This window comes from Onychostoma macrolepis, chromosome 12 (genome assembly GCF_012432095.1).
Source record: "Onychostoma macrolepis isolate SWU-2019 chromosome 12, ASM1243209v1, whole genome shotgun sequence".
In the NCBI taxonomy this organism is placed as follows: Eukaryota; Metazoa; Chordata; class Actinopteri; order Cypriniformes; family Cyprinidae; genus Onychostoma; species Onychostoma macrolepis.
The window spans coordinates 630,086-647,841 of record NC_081166.1 but is presented as its reverse complement, the minus strand read 5'-3'; the positions used below and the strand labels follow the sequence as shown (position 1 = coordinate 647,841).

General features: G+C 37.6%; 1 protein-coding gene across 4 annotated transcripts in view; it reads right to left on the bottom strand.

The window, feature by feature from the left end:
• The window catches only part of fmn2b (formin 2b), a 57,446-nt gene that overhangs the window by 26,648 nt on the left and 13,042 nt on the right, over positions 1-17,756 (bottom strand). Inside the window, exons 5-10 of one of the 4 annotated variants that reach the window (XM_058793563.1) lie at positions 16,050-16,206; positions 12,365-12,382; positions 11,718-11,779; positions 9,086-10,134; positions 8,148-8,289; positions 1,767-1,854 (exon numbers count right to left, since the gene is read on the bottom strand). In XM_058793563.1, coding sequence (XP_058649546.1) covers positions 1,767-1,854; positions 8,148-8,289; positions 9,086-10,134; positions 11,718-11,779; positions 12,365-12,382; positions 16,050-16,206 — 1,516 coding nt within the window. The remainder of the gene's footprint in view (positions 1-1,766; positions 1,855-8,147; positions 8,290-9,085; positions 10,135-11,717; positions 11,780-12,364; positions 12,383-16,049; positions 16,207-17,756) is intronic. The other 3 variants (XM_058793565.1, XM_058793564.1, XM_058793566.1) reach the window with 3 other exon arrangements.

The window sequence follows — 17,756 nt, the reverse complement described above, 5'->3', positions numbered from 1 at the left end:
TAATAAATTAAAATATATTAAAACAAATAAATAAATGGGTTTTTTTTTTTTTTTAGAAGTTTTATAAAAGTTTTAAAATCTTAAAATATTTAAAACCACCTGTAAATCTGGCCTCACGTATTAAAAATCTTTTATTTTAAGTGGGTGTCCTGCAGAATGAATGATTCCTCAAATCATCACTGAAAGAAGATATTAATAAGAACAACAAGTGCAGCAGTGATGTGAACGCTTGAGTTTGTTCAGAGGAGGTTCACACTCAGGGTCCATCTGATACGTGATGGATCTGATGGCGTTGGATGTCTATCAGAGCATCAGGAAACCCTCGCTGCCACCCAGAGAACAGAAGAACACGTCAATGCCCGGACGCCGCGCATTCAAGCGCCAGAAGAACGCCAGCGTGGAAAAGAAAACAGGAAAGCAGCTCGCCAGAACAAAACCTCCAGCTGTACATCGCCCTCGACCCGCCGGTGACCGCAAACCATCATGACGACAAACGCTTGACTCAAATACACCGCATGAATCAGACTTACAAACGCACATCTGGATCAGAGTCAGCGCTGAAGTGCTTCATCAACGTCTTAATTAGCCCTTTTCACAAAAATCGGAAATTACGTAAAATTATCTCTGTCTGCACCTATTATATTAGTATGCCCTTTTCTCAAATAATGCTTCTTATCTTTTCTGTTTTGTCTGTTTTCCCAGGTTGCTGTTATATGTGACCCTGCAGCACAGAAGCAGTCATAAGCAGCACAGGTATATTTGTAGCAATAGCCAACAATACATTGTATGGGTCAAAATTATACATTTTTCTTTTATGCCAAAAATCATCAGGATATTAAGTAAAGATCATGTTCCATGAAGATATTTTGTAAATTTCCTACCGTAAATATATCAAAACTTCATTTTTGATTAGTAATATGCATTGCTAAGAACTTCATTTGGACAACTTTAAAGGTGATTTTCTCAATATTTAGATTTTTTTGCTCCCTCAGATTCCAGATTTACAAATAGTTGTATCTCAGACAAATATTGTCCGATCCTAACAAACCATACATCAATGGAAAGATTATTTATTCAGCTTTATTTAGATGATGCATAAATCTCAATTGCAAAAAAAAAAAAGACCCTTATGACTGGTTTTGTGGTCCAGGGTCACAAACTACAAAGAAATAACATTTTTACTTATTGTCCATTCAGACCGCTGACTCGTGAGAATACGCTCAACACGCTCATCTTTGATCTCCAGTACATTTGAGCGCATTCTCAATTTCGTAATCCGATACAATAAGAGTAAAGTGCATTTCCAAGGGCACATTATACAATGTACATTTAAGTCATGTTAATAATGCAAAGGAGAGCAAGTGGAAAATACAATATTACTATAATAATAATAATAATAATAATAATAATAATAATAATAATAAGTGAAAAAAATTAATGTGGAGAGCCAGGACCAAACGGACAGAATGGAAAACTAACTGAATTATATTTGCCACCATTTAGAATTAAACAAAATAGTATTAGTGATGATCCGAGCTGATGCAAAGAGTTCATTGTGAAATGTTTGCTCTTTGTAAAGTACTGGCAGTTCAAGCATTTTCATAATATCTAATTCATTAAAAAAAAACTTTGATTCTCAAAGTCATTGTTAAGTACGGAGACTGTTGTCAGCAGAAAAACTTTTACAATGCAAGCGCCAATCCAGAAGCCAGAAACACAGACGTGTATCTTCATGTTAAATCATACAATAACAGAATAATACAGACCGTGCTGAATGTCCTTCATGTCGAGATGTAAACTGGACATCAGGATCCCCACGGCCTGAGAACGCTTGGTGTTCAGCAGCTTCACCACCTACACACACACACACACACACACACACACACACACACACAAGAATGACTGCGTTTACTCAAATCACCAACATTAAAGGTCATCAAATGTCACGTATAAAAGATGCTGTCAGACACAATGCATGGCAAACATTATCTTTCATACACAACTGTAAGTACCTTACAGCTTATGCACATACAGTAAGCATAGAAATGAAGCAAATTAATTTAAGAGCATTTACCAGATGGATAAAAGGACACAAACATGATCTCAAGTGCTTTATTACTTTTAAAACATTTTACACAACCACACAAATTCTCTTTAATGCATTTATTTACAGTTTATTTAAATTCTTCCTTTATTTTTGTAGGAGTCTAAAATGTTTCCCAAATGGATACAAGATTGTTAGACAAAATTAATAAAATAAGTAAAATTTAAATGTACAAATGAATTTTTTTTCATTTTATAAATTTTTATTTTTTATTTCATTCATTAATTCAACCACTTGAAGTTTCCCAAATGGAAAAAAGATGTCATTAGACATGCATTCATTGTAAAAAAATGATTTTTCAAAGTTGTAATTAAAACAAATTATTTGAGAATGAGAAAGTCACAAGAAAACATTTCAGCCTTTCTTTCTTGATATCTGCATTTCCAAATATCTGTGAAATTTACTAGCAATTTCTAAGTGAAAATTGTTCCAAGCAAATCCTACACCAATTTTGTTAGTACACTGTAGATGTTCAATATAGATACATATACAATACAACTTGACCTCAAGTCTTATACTGCTTTTCTGCAAAATAAATACAAATTAAAGTCACCGTCCACTTCAAGAGGGTGTGTCTCAAACCCTGGAGGCTTCATGATTAAAATGAAGATGAATTGCTTCCAAATAATGTGAAGTTGCAATACTCATATTTGTTGTAATATGAACAATACTTTGTGTCAGACGAGTGCGAGTCAATCATCAGATCATTACAGCATCTGTGTGCGTAATTACATCTATTTGCTCGTTACGTCTTGATTTGAAAAGGAAAGTGTTTTTGGCCAGAAGAACAAAAGCCAATTCATTCAGCTGATCTTTATCCGTCCTGAGGACAATGAGCTGAGAGGTGATGGAAAGCCCATAAACACACCAGACGAGTCACAGAGGAACCAGAGCACAATACAGATCTGGATCCAGCTGATCTGAAGCAGGAAGCTGCAGAAACCTCCAGAACCGCACGAGAAATCAGACCGGAAACTCCAGCGAACAAACCAGCTTTATAGACGCTCGATGGGTTTTTCCTGCAGTTGATGCCAGAAACACGCAGCAGACAGAAGCGTCCACATGCTCGCTCCATGCTTCTAATCAACCTTCAAACCTTTCCTTCAGCAAAAAATGCCAGCTATGAGCAATCGCTCTTTTATTGCATGAACCCTGCACAGGTCACATTACAGCACAAAACGCAACAATTATCAACTGCAGGCAATTAGACCAAACAAAACATGTTACTCTATCAAACCAAAGCGTTGCCAGGCAACTCCTGACAGATACGGAAACGAGTCGCCAATTATTTCACTCATTATTCCGTCATGTTTAAAACATTAGAGCCAAAACACGGCTGTGTTCAGTCGGTTCTTCTGATGCGTTCAAAATCTGTAAACTATTCCTGCATTCTGGGTCCTGAAGCTGGAACTGAAGCATTGTTCGTTTAGAGAAGTCATAACTTCATATTTTTCAAATAAAACATACTGTTTCTGATCAGCAACTGAATGAATGGGGGGGGGGGGATGACAGTTAAGTTTTGAATGCTACCATGTTATTACTGCATTTATCCTATTTTTATTTTTTTATAAATATACACACACACACACACAAATATTACTCTGAAAAGTGTTCAAACTAAATAAATTTATTTTACTTGCATAAACTTCCAGATGAAAAATGTGATCAGTTTTTCATGCTGCAGTGGTTCATCAATAGACTGCTTTCATATTCATAAACAAAATTCTGTCCAAAAAGTGAGAGAGATATGGGGGAAAGCTGGAAAGGTGAAACATTTTTTTACTAAATTTTGCAGAGAATTTCACAAAAAGTATTTTTGGCACCTGATGGTGCTCCATACAGAGTCGGGTCAAAATGACCCAAAAACAAAAAATGTTCTCTCTCTTGAAAACTTACTTTAAAAAAACCTGGTAAAAATTTTTTAAAAATAAAATATATATATTTTTAAATGTATTTTGATGATCTTAAAGTATTTGCAAAGTTTTGGTACCTTATTAAAAATTGCATTTTGTAAAAAAAAAAAAAAAAAAAAAGTATCCATCTCTTCCAGGTCAAAACAGACCCGAATGTGTGACGAGGGCTAAACAGAAGCAGCCGCTGATGATGTTCTGTTCCCTTCAGTGAGACAAATCACCTCCAGACGCCTCAGACATGACCAGAGCATCACTGGAGGACGCAGGTCTGCAGAATTACCATTTCAAACATCAGCTGCCACAAAAACAGCTTCATTCTGGCAGGATTAGAAGAGCCCAACTTCTCCTCGTTTTAATAAACTTGTGGTGCATTTCGAGCGAGTCTGTGTGGCTGCTTAAATAAATGAGACACGGCCTCAGCCGGATAAAACAAGTCTCCATCAGACGAGACGCTTCCACATCCCTTGAACAAAACAGCCACAGACGCCAAACACCTCAGAACACCATCCGTCCCAGAATGCACCACAAGACGCAGCATGGCCACATCTGCCAAGCCGCTTAGGAAAAAACCCTGTGTTATGTTAATGGAGGAGTTGTAAATATGCAAATACGGAGCGGGACGAGCATTAGTGTGGTTAACCTCAGGTCTGTTCACAGGAGAGCGCAGAACACTCATGGTCAGGGGGTGTCTCATATGAAGAACATGTTAAAATGCTCCCGTACGGTAAACTACTGTGAAAGAGAATCTGACCAACCACATGCCTCAGATATTACACTACAAAACTTAAACGTATGTTTTAATCAGTGCTGTATGCCTGGATATAGAGAAATCAAAACAAAAAATATTATTAGTTTTAATTATAAGTGAATAATATATAACTTATTTTGAATTATTTATTTGAGAATTCAACAATGTACTACATTGAATATGTATGTATATATGATGGGTTTTTTTTCATTACTGTAATGAAAGTTCAGGGAAGAAATTTTTAATTGTCATTAAAACAATGTTCTGAAATACTTCTGATTTCACTAAATATCAAGAACTATCAAAGACTTATGATTTTAGGCATTGTTTTAATACTAATTTACAATTGTTTTTAATTAATCTTCCCTGAACTCTCAATGTAAAATGTTTTTTTTTAAAATGATGGTGAAATGATGAAAATGTTGATTTGTTGAAATGTATTAATTTGTAAATAAATGAAGTTATTTTATTGATTAATTTTATTTATAAATTAATAAATAAAAATAGCTTTTTTTTAGTTTAAAAGTAAACTCCGTTCAAGTTGAACATTAATGCATGACATTAATGAGTTAAATAAATAGATTTTTTTTTGTTTTAAAATTCAACTTCAATTCTTAAAATAAAACAACTTAGAGATTTATTTTTTTTATCTTTTGATTTCAGGTTGAAATCTGACTTAAATATGAACGAACATTTCATCTTCAACATGTGCGTTTTGAGTCTGTCTTCTTTCATTATTTTATTGTTTGATTTCTCTAGATCCAGAGCAGCACTGTTTTGATTTCACTGATTTCACAGACTGAGTCTTTCTTTCTCCAGCACACAATAATGCAGCACAAATGTTGTCGTTCGGTTCGCAGGCCTGCAGCGTCGCTCCGATGCGGTCGCTTTGATCAGGACACAGAACGAGAAGATCCGAACAACCGCTGCTCTTCATCTAGATACCAGAGGATGCTGGGACGGTAACGGGACACAGGTGAAAGAGAGACGGGTCAAAGACGAGCGTTAACCGGGTGAAAGCCTGAGGAGGGTACAAGACAACTCCGATTCAAACTGAAGATCTGAGGAGTTTCCACACACGCGGATGGATGTTTCTTCGGAAAGCGAGGATGTTTCTCACTAGTTTATTTGATTTGCCCATCAACAACAATCCACAGCAGAGAGACGTGACAATCTTCAATTATTAACCTCATCATCATCATTCAGTGAGCGGTTTAAAACATCGAAGTTTAAAACACATTAAAATGCATTAAAAATAAACTAAGGCATGGTAAAAAGTGTCCAGATTTGACAGAGACCTACATATTTGTCTTCTGTAGAGCTGCTTATAAATGAATTTAACTCGTTTCATAATTAATAAAGTTCGCATCACTGACAGCTATCGAACTGAATCGAGCTTTACAGCTGAAACTGAATTTATTCCATGAATTTTAAAACATTATTTTCCTGTTTCTGCTGTAAAGCTGCTCTGTATGGAAGCTTGTTTCTGAAACGGGATAATAGAAATTTCAAAAACTTTCTATCTCACAAGTCCGACTTTTTTCTTGCAATCTCAAGACAAAGTCGCAATTCTGAACAGAAAAGTAAAGATGAGAAACTCACACGCGAGAAAAAGTCGCAAATCACCTTCTTCAGTTTTAATTCCATGGCAGAAAAAAACAACTGCGAGATGTAAATGCAGGATAGGACAATATAAATTCTGAATTGAACAATATAAACTCCGAATTGGATGAAATAAATGCAATAGCATGATACAAACTCCAAATTGCGCGATACAAACTCCAAATTGCGCGATACAAACTCCAAATTGCGCGATACAAACTCCAAATTGCGCGATACAAACTCCAAATTGCGCAATACAAACTCCAAATTGCGCAATACAAACTCCAAATTGCGCGATACAAACTCCAAATTGCGCGATACAAACTCCAAATTGCGCGATACAAACTCAAACATGCAAGATAAACAACTGTAAGAAACTCTGAATTGCGCGATATAAACTCTGAATTGCATGATATAAATGCAGATTTGGGCGATATAAATTCTGAATTGTGCGATATAAACGCCAAACTGGACGATATAAACTATATTAGATGAAATAAACAATTGCATTATATACTTCAAATTGCGCGATACAAACTCAAACATGCAAGATAAACAACTGTAAGAAACTCTGAATTGCGCGATATAAACTCTGAATTGCATGATATAAATGCAGATTTGGGCGATATAAATTCTGAATTGTGCGATATAAACGCCAAACTGGACGATATAAACTATATTAGATGAAATAAACAATTGCATTATATACACTTCAAATTGTGTGATACAAACTCAAACATGCAAGATAAACAAATGTAAGAAACTCTGAATTGCGCAATATAAACTCAAAATAGCGAGATACAGTTGTATTTATCTTGCACGTTTGAGTTTGTAAGAAACTCTGAATTGCATGAAATAGACGCAAATTTGGGCAATATAAATTCTGAAGTGCGCGATAAACGCCAAACTGGACTATATAAACTCAGAATTAGATGAAATAAACGCAATTGCATTATATACACTCCAAATTGCGTGATACAAACTCAAACATGCAAGATAAACAACTGTAAGAAACTCTGAATTGCGCGATATAAACTCTGAATTGCATGATATAAACGCAGATTTGGGCGATAAATTCTGAATTGTGCGATATAAACTCAGAATTGGATGATACAAACTCAAAATAGCGAGATACAATCTCAAAAATTCAAGATAAACAACTGTAAGAAACTCTGAATAGCACAATATAAACTCAGAATATTTATTTTTCTTAGCAATCCTGAGTTTATTTTTCACAATTATGAATTTATATCTTGCAGTTGAGAATTGTGATAAAAGCTGCAGTTAACTTTCCAAATTTTATTATTGTATTGTAAAGTGCTATAGAAATAAACAGTTGACAATCAAAAAGAAAAGCTGAAATCTGTTTATATTGATCTGCTCAACAGGAATCCATCCAGTGGCAGAAAGGTCCTATAGCTGAGGAAACTCCCACATATGAGCCTTTACAGATACAGACTGCGAATATGAATGTGTAAGCTGGTGGTGTTTCCACATACACACGTCTGACACAGATCTGATAAACCCACGAGCGTTCGGAGCACTTTGCGATATTTATGCGCCTCGGTTCTGCTGTTTACGGTCATATTTCCAATCAGAGCTGGAATCTGGTGCGCGGCGGTGCCAAGCGCTCAGTCATTTACTCAGAGCCGTCTGAGAGGAGCCGCCGTCTGTACACAAACGTCAGGACTCAGTCATGGAAACAGTCTCGCTGCGTTCACGCACTCGTAAACTCACACAAACTCTAACCTCATCCTGAGCCGCAGACGTCTCTGCTCACCTGCTTGGTCTTTGACCTGGTGATCGTGTCTGACAGAGGCTTCTTCTTCTCTTTCACTGCTGTTTTGGAAAAGAGATCGACAAACTCATCAAAATCCACGGATGGCTCTTCGATTTCCTCCCACACGACAGCATGAGAGTCCCTGCGGAGGAAAACACCTGCTTTATCAACAACTCTTCAGAAAAATCACATGACAATCTTTTTTACAAAAGAAAGAAAATCAAGACAATTGAATGAATGCATGAAATTTTTTTTACAAAAATATCTAACAAATATGAAATAGACAAACTACAAAAGAAAACAAAAACAATAAGGAAAAAAGAAAATTAAACGAAAGGCAAATAAGATTAATAATGAAAAGGGAAAAGGAAAACAAGAAATAAAGAAAGAAGAGACAATTAAATGAAACCAGTGAAATAATTATTTCCTGAACTCTCATTAAACAATTCAATTCAGTAAACTCACTGCTGAATTTAAAAAAAATAATAATTTAATTAACAAATGCTTAAAGTAACAAACATTTTATTTATTATAAATAAACATAAAAATTTTAACTTAAAATCAACAGCTGAAATCATCATGTTCATCATTTACAGTAATTAATATTGACTGTGTAAGTCATGCTATAATGAGTGGTGTTGCTAGGGCACTGCATTTGGTTGCTAGGGTGCTTTCTTTCTGTCTAGAATGTAAAGTGTGTTCTGGTCTGTAGATGTGGCTCAGGTTCCTCCTCTGTACTTTTTCACCTGTTTTAAGGTTCAGCAGCTGAAAATGGTGCATCTGATCACTCAAATCACTAACTATGAGCACTAGTGAGCAATAATGATTATTGCCTTATTAAAACTACAGTAACTATGGTATTCTTGTTATTAGCGTGAGGGGAACTGATAAAAACAGCAGCAGAACAAAATGAAGAAACGACAGTAGAATGACGGTACTTTTTGGTATGCAGCTGTATTCGGGTCCAGTAGAGTGGTTTCATGGGTCGCGGAGGCTCTACGAAGCTTTTGCGAGGTGGTTTCTCCTGCGTAGCTCCTAATGCGTACAGACCCAGCGGGAGCGGAGGAGGCAGAGAACCCAAACCAAAGGACAGAGGAGGACCAGGAGCCAACGGCGGAGGACCTGGAGGAGGAGGTGGAGGCGCACCCATTCCTGGTAGAGGAGGTGGCGGAGGAGGCGCACCCATTCCTGGTAGAGGAGGTGGCGGAGGAGGTGCACCCATTCCTGGTAGAGGCGGCGGCGGAGGAGGTGCACCCATTCCTGGTAGAGGAGGTGGCGGAGGAGGTGCACCCATTCCTGGTAGAGGAGGTGGCGGAGGAGGTGCACCCATTCCTGGTAGAGGAGGCGGCGGAGAAGGTGCACCCATTCCTGGTAGAGGAGGCGCAGGAGGAGGTGCACCCATTCCTGGTAGAGGAGGCGCAGGAGGAGGTGCACCCATTCCTGGTAGAGGAGGCGCAGGAGGAGGAAATGAACTGCCTGGGAGAGGAGGTGGTGCAGGAAGAGCACTCATTCCTGGAAGCGGAGGTGGAGGAGGAGGAGGTGCACACATCCCGGACAGAGGAGGAGGTGGTGGTGGTGGAGGTGGCACCGAAGCGCCCGGCTGCTGCTGGCACATGCACACGAACGCTTGAGAAGCATTCTCAGTTTCTGATGGCAGCGAGGAGTCACTCCTCCCGGGCGCCTGCGCCTCCACAGGAGGCACTTTAAACCTAATGCTCTCCTCCATGGGAGACGTCTGCACCGATTTGGCCTCCAGCGGCAGCAGCGCAGTGTTTTCTGTCTGTAGGTCCACATGGCAGACGTCTGGGAGGAGGCGCTCCTCTCCTCCGCACTCCTGGTCCTGCGTCAGCACCTCCCGCTCCAGCAGGGGCTGCTGTTTCTCCAGCTCGGCGATCTTACTGCGCAGGTCTTCGATGGTCTGCTCCAGCTGCTCGATCACGCAGACGTGCTCCTGTTTCAGACGCACCGTCTTCAGCACCGACTCCTCCTACAGAGACAGAGACAGGCGTGATGAAAAGCAGACGAAAGCCGCAGACAGAAACAGACATAAATCTGCATTTCTCGTCCACTGGATTCCACGAAGTCACTCGCGTTCGTGTCACGCAGTTAAACGTGTTTCCTGTGGGAAGAAAATGCTGAAGTGTGGACAGAACTGATGAGGAGCAGCTGCTTTCCGACTCTAAACACAACAATAGATGCCCGCAGTCCTCCCAATTCAACAGACCCCGGGGAGAGACCCCACAGGACCTAATAGAGAGCAGCACAGTGATGTTTAATGAGAAACACTGAGAATATGAACAGAAAGAGTGTCGCCCTGCTCATCTCTTAGTGGCTCTGACAGAAGTTTTCAATCAGCATGGATGATGCCAGGCTAATATTTAGCAGGAATGCTGATACAAATATTTATGCATTTTTTATGAATATAAAATTATTTTATTTTATTCAAATAAAAGCAAAACATTTACATAATTATATAAAATCAATAGTTATTAACAAGAATTAAAGACTAAGGTATTAATTTATAAACAATTAATTATGTATACTCAATTGCTAATTGTGTATAAAATTCTTGATATATTATAGTAATAATCTGAAATATTTAAATATCAATTTATATAAACCTATTAAGGCAATTAATCATTAATTGTGTGCATACAATTATTAATATTTTTATAATAGCTTATTTAAATGTTATTTTATAAGTTTATTTAAACAAAAACAAAGCATTTACATAATCATAATATTAGGTAATTAAATACACAATTATATGTAACTATAATAATTACATTTATAACAATTATTTATAATATAATTTATAATTGTATGAACAATAAAATGTGTGTATGTATGATTATATATATATATATTTTTTTTTTTTGTCTCATTTATATTAATATAATTAATAATTGTATTAAGTATTATTTAATAAAGCATTTATATAATTATATAATATTAATAACTAATTATGTGTGTGTGTAACTATTAAAATTAATAATTGTGTGTATGTATATAATAGAAAACTGTTAAAGTATTATTAGAGCAGAAGGTCCACTAGCGATCTGTCCTCTGGTAGTAAAGGTCTGATAGACTGAAGTGTGCAGTGATGCTGCCCTCTGCTGGTAGTGCACACTAAAGCACACTTCTGCTGAGCTCACGACTGATGTTTATTTCCTGTTTCTGAAATCAAACAAACTCTGGGAACGATTAAACATTAGTCCAGCAGCAGGGCATCAAACAAACACAATCAGCCCAATGACCTGCATGAGTGAATACGGAGCGCATATGGAAATGAGACGTCTGCAGGAGATCAGAACCGATCGACTAATGAATGAATCATGAAACGAGCTTCTCACGCATCCCACCCATCAGCTGCATACACTAAAGACTAGACTACTTCATTCAGATTTATCAGGAGGACTTAAGTATTATAAAGTACCATGGTATAACCATGTTTCTTGGACATATATAAAATACCATGATACAGATGTGAAGTAATGAGGATGTATTTTCATTTAGACATTAATGTGGGGGAAAAAACAAGGTCCTCAGAAAGATGAATGACGGATGTACCTCAACTTGCCGGATTTCTTCTTGCTTTTGTTTCTTAAGGTCAGAGACGACAGCCTGATGCTCTGAAACACACACAAAATCAGAAAAGACAGGTGAAACGGTGCAAAACAAGTCTACAGAAAATACGAGTCTGTGAATATGAATGAAGCTTCAAAACAATCACTTTTATTCTGCAGGACTGTTTGTAAGGATGAACACAGATGCTGTGTACTAGTTAGTTTTGTAAAGAAACTGATATTTAGAAAATTTACACTTCATTAGCAGTTATATCAAAAGGTTTTTAATATAAAAAAAAATATAAAATACATAATGAATTTTAATGCATTAAAATATATCTAAAAATGTTAATATATTTTTTTTTAAATCATGCATGTCCAGATGTTTGACTAGAAATCTGTAAACTCACACAACACATGACACAAAGGATGATGGGCAGAAAAACACTGTATAATGATGTGAATGAGATCAGTGCTGATGGAGTGAATGATTAATCGCTGCTTGTTTCTAGGCAACATTAGTAAACACCAGCACATGGAAAAAGCCTAGAATGAATAGAAGTGCTTTAATATTTCTGAAGGGAAGCTCAGCCAGTGACGATGTTAATATGGGGCGATGTTAAACAACACGAGCGTGATCGAGTTACTCACCCTCCTGCTCCTCGACCGCTGCAAACGCATAAATAAGAGAAATAATCTTGTTTAGACATTCAGATCCCTGAACAGAATTAAAATGACTTTCCAGACTCTGAAAATACATTAATCCCGTTTCTGAAGATGCAGCGAATGTAAAAGATGGAGCTTGATTAACATCAGCTGAATGCTGGAGAGAAACTGAACATATGAAGCGAAGATCGTCTCTTTATAACGCATGAATCTGAGAACTAACAGACAGCAGGATGAGCTTTCGGTACGAATAGAGACCTGAAATAAAAATACATCTAAAGAGTCAAGACTCAATATTATACCAGCCATTTTATTTTTCATTTTATATGAGATTTGGGGTTGTGTTTTAAACCGTGATGTGTGATATTATCTATAAAAACAAATTCGCATTAAAAATAGGAATATTTCTAACAATAACTAGCTGAATGCTTGAGTTTGATGAATGCAGTCAGAAATGCACTTTGTTTAAATAAATATTTTTGTATGTGTGTTATATATATATATATATATATATATATATATATATATATATATATATATATATATATATATATATATATATATATATATATAACTATAGATGTTGTTAATAATTATTAACAATATCTATAGTTCAGCAAATATTGCCAAGGCAACGTTTCTGATAGTACTCAAAGTATTGCAGACATATTTCAAAATACAACAAAATCATTCTAAAATCATAAACTTAGCTAACACTACACTTCAACCAAACATAAAATGCAAACAGGAAATATAAAATAAAAAATATTTTAAAAAATCTAAACGTTAAAAAATATAAATGATACAAGACAAAAACAATCAACAATATTAACTAAAAAAAAGAATTTTAAAAATATATTTTTTTTTAAAAACATCTCAAAATTAGGGATGCACGATATTGGATTTTTGCCGATATGCCGATATTTTTCAACTTATTTTGGCCGATACCGATACCAATATATTTCCTTTTGTTTGGAAACAACACCAAGTTTCTCCTGTGCAGAAATTATAAGCAAAATATTTTTAATTTTGATTAGTTTTTAACAAGAACTTATTTGTTAGAATTAAATAAACAATAATGAAGTTTTTTTTGACAGTACATTGAAGCTTTGAAAATAACTATAAATAAACTCTCAATCGCTGCATTTCCCCCAGAAAGATGCAGTGTTAACCCTAACATTTTATTTTAAGATTTAACATTTGTTGATGGTCTAAAGCAAGAGAGTGGTAAAAATTCTGAAAATCTTTTAGATGTTATGATGCGTTTAAATTTTTTTAAATATTACACATTAATGAATAAATCAGTATATATAAAATTATTTAATTTACAAGTGTCATGTTTGTGATTATTTTCATATACGCTATAGCTTCTAACCTTTAAATCAAAACATATTCAATTTTATGACATCAATTAGGCAAGGCAAGTTCATTTATATAGCACACTCCATACACAGTGGTAATTCAAACTGCTTTACATAAAAGGAAGTGAAAAAGTCATTAAAAAATAGTCACAAAAACAAGGAATTAAAATAAAAAGATAAAAATTGATTTAAAAAGAATTTAAAACAGTTAAGAATAGAACATGATCATATATAGTGCAATCATTTGGGACGTAGCACAGTGCTCATTTGACAAATGCACAGCTAAACAGATGAGTTTTGAGTCTGGATTTAAATGTGGCTAATATTTTAGCACATCTGATCTCTTCTGGAAGCTGGTTCCAACTGCGGGCGGCATAATAGCTAAAAGCAGACTCCCCTTGTTTTGTGTGAACCCTTGGTATTTCTAACTGACTCGATCCTAATGATCTGAGTGGTCTGTTAGGTTTATATTCAGTGAGCATATCTGCAATGTATTTAGGTCCCAGGCCATTGAGTGATTTATAAATGAGTGAAAGCACTTTAAAAAAAATCAATCCTAAATGTAACTGGAAGCCAGTGTAAGGACCGTGTAAGGACTGGTGTGATATGCTCAGATGTTCTGGTTCTAGTCAGAATCCTGGCAGCAGCGTTCTGGATGAGCTGCAGCTGTCTAATGGTCTTTTTCAGAAGGAGACCATTACAATAATCCACCCTGCTGGTGATAAAGGCATGAACCAGTTTCTCCAAGTCTTGACTGGAAACAAAACATCTAATTCTTGCAATGTTTTTGAGATGATAGTATGCTGATTTAGTTACTGCTTTGACATGACTACTAAAACTAAGGTCTGTCTCCAGAAACACCCCAAGATTTATGACTTGGTTTTTAGTTGATTGACCCCTAGAGTCAAGGTATGCATTCATCTTGAGAACTTCATCTTTGTTTCCAAATGCAATGACTTCAGTTTAACTGAAGAAAGTTCTGGCACATCCAACAGTTAATTTCATCAATGCATTGGCAGAGGGAGTCAATGGGGCTATAGTCATTTGGATATAAGGCTAGGTAAATCTGGGAATCATCAGCATAGCTGTGATAGAACCAAATTGCCTTTCTCATTATTTGACTTAGTGGGAGCATATACAGGCTAAACAAGAGTGGTGCAAGAATTGAGCCTTGTGGGACTCCGCATGTCATGGACGTCCACTTAGACTTATGCTCTCCTATACTCACATAATAACCTCTCCCTTCTAAGTATGACCTGAACCATTTGAGTACCATCCCAGAAAGGCCGACCCAGTTTTTCAGTCTCTCTAGAAGTATGTTATGATCAACAGTGTCAAACGCAGCACTAAGATCTAGTAGTACCAGAACTGATATTTTGCCAGAATCAGAATTGAAGCGAATATCATTTATTATCTTAATAAGCGCGGTCTCTGTGCTGTGATGTGCTCAGAAACCAGATTGAAAATTGTCCAGGTATCCATTTGAGTTTAAGTAGTTGTTCAGCTGATTAAAAACTACCTTTTCAATAATCTTACCTATGAAAGGAAGATTTGATATTGGTCTATAGTTGTTCAACATTGTGTTATCAAGATTGCGCTTTTTCAGAAGGGGCTTAACAACTGCAGTTTTCAGAGAGTTTGGGACTTTTCCAAACTCCCTGAAGAATTACTGCTTTATTTAATCAGAAACACAGTTTAAATGTTATTTGTGTAGGCTATTTTACTTTTAATTTAATTAGAAGTAGGCCAACAGCACCCCTACAGATTAAAACTCCTTACCAAACAGGCGTTAGGACCCGGGGGAGGCTATTACTGTTTACTGCATCACACACCAAACACTTCATTCTGTACGTGCTTTCACAGATTAAATACAGCGATCCATAACACAAACTAATCATCATTCAGACAAAACTTTTCCTCAAGTATGAGCCACACTGCTGACGTAATCTAATCACTAGCACACCCTGAGCACATGAGTTAATGTATTCCTCTTATCGGCATAATTTTTCATATCGGGCCGATGCCGATATTTACATTTAAAGCCATTATCGGCCAATTCCGATATCAGTCCGATAATATTGTGCATCCCTACTCAAAATATTAATAAATAGTATAAAAATGATGCTAAAATATCACTGCACTGTACTCCAGATGAACTGCACAGAAAACAGATTATTTACTCGTCATCATCCTTCTGTGCAGAAATCAGCCAAATTGTGTCAGTTTCTGGACGTCAGAACTTTACAACAAGATTTTAACAGGAAAAGACAGGGCTGAATGTGTGTGTGTGTGTGTGTGAGTGTTCATACCTTCCTCTGTGTATTTGGGTTGGGGCCGGTCCTGGGCTCCGGGTCTGGTCGAGGGCCACAGGTTCTTCAGGTGTCCCTCCAGAGACGGAGTCGGCTGACTGACCGCTGCCCATGTGTACAGCTGATCGTGCTGGACACCAAACACATGATCAGGCATCTAAATACAAACTCATGTCAGACACAAACCTGCAGAAACGGCACAGAAAACTAATCACATCTGGGCCTCTAAGAATTACTCACAAGAACACTGCAGAGAAAGAACTGACTTAAGTGTAAAATAATTCTTTCAAAGCAGCGCTTAAAAGTTAGTTATCAAGCATCTCAGTGGTAATTTAAGAGTCAGTCTTAGAGATGATTCACGACACTTTGCTGTACCACAAACGGGATTCTGGATGACGGCATACGCATGGACCAATCACTGAACAGATTTCCTTATTTAAGAATATTCTCAGATAAATTCACAGAACAGCACATCACAGCATCCAAACAGACCAAAGTCTGCGGTCTCAGAAGCTGAAGTCTGATCAGGGCTGTCTGTATAAACTGCTAGTTAAGCAGAAGTGGACCTGAGTGGGTTCTAGTGTGCTGCTGCTGTGACGGAGCGAGTCCGGCTGTGTTTGTCTGCTCTCTCCACATCCACTGATGAGCTCCAGAGCCTCCCAGAGCTGCAGCGTCCCGTCGGAAGCGTCCTCCATGCTCTCATGGCTCTCAGCGGATCCTGGTTTCCCTGCGCAGCCTCGGATCCGTGACTCAGCAGACGCACACAGTCACAGCTGAGCATCGCGACATCCATCGCCTGCTGATGCTGCTGCGGAGAGATCCGGTTGCTTTATGACACAACGGCCTCTCGCTCGCCCGGCAGCACACAGAGAGAGAGAGAGACTAATGACGTCACTTACCGATGATGCCCTAAAGCGCGAGCCAATCAGAGAGCCCGGATTTACAGAGCCAGGACTGTAAATAAGTGATGAAAATGCTGAACAAACACTTTAGTCTCGCTGTGTGCATTCACACACACACACGCGCACACTCTCTCTCTCCCTCTCGCACGTTTGTTTTTGTGAAAAGTGGGGACTCTCCATAGGTGTAATGGTTTTTATACTGTACTTACTGTATGTGCTATTGTCCTACACCAACCCTACACCTAAACCTACCCCTTACAGGAGACTTTCAATACACTCCATTCTGTGTGAGTTATAAGCATTTTGAAAAGTGGGGACATGGAGTAATGTCCTGAAAAGTCACCTTCTGCTTGTAATACCTGCCATACCCTTGTTATTATACACAGCTATGTCCTGATTTATCACAAAAACACGCACACACACTCTCTCTCTCTCAAACACTCTCTCTCTCTCTCTCTCTCTCTCACTCACACACACTCTCTCTCTCTCTCTCACTCACACTCTCTCTCTCTCTCACTCACACACTCTCTCTCTCTCTCTCACTCACACACACTCTCTCTCTCTCTCATTCACACACACACTCTCTCTCTCTCTCTCTCTCTCTCTCTCTCACTCACACACTCTCTCTCTCTCTCACTCACACACACACACACACTCTCTCTCTCTCTCTCTCTCTCTCACTCACACACTCTCTCTCTCTCTCTCACTCACACACACTCTCTCTCTCTCTCACACACTCTCTCTCTCTCTCTCTCTCTCTCTCACTCACACACACCCCTAAAATAAACACGCAGCTCCAGTGTAA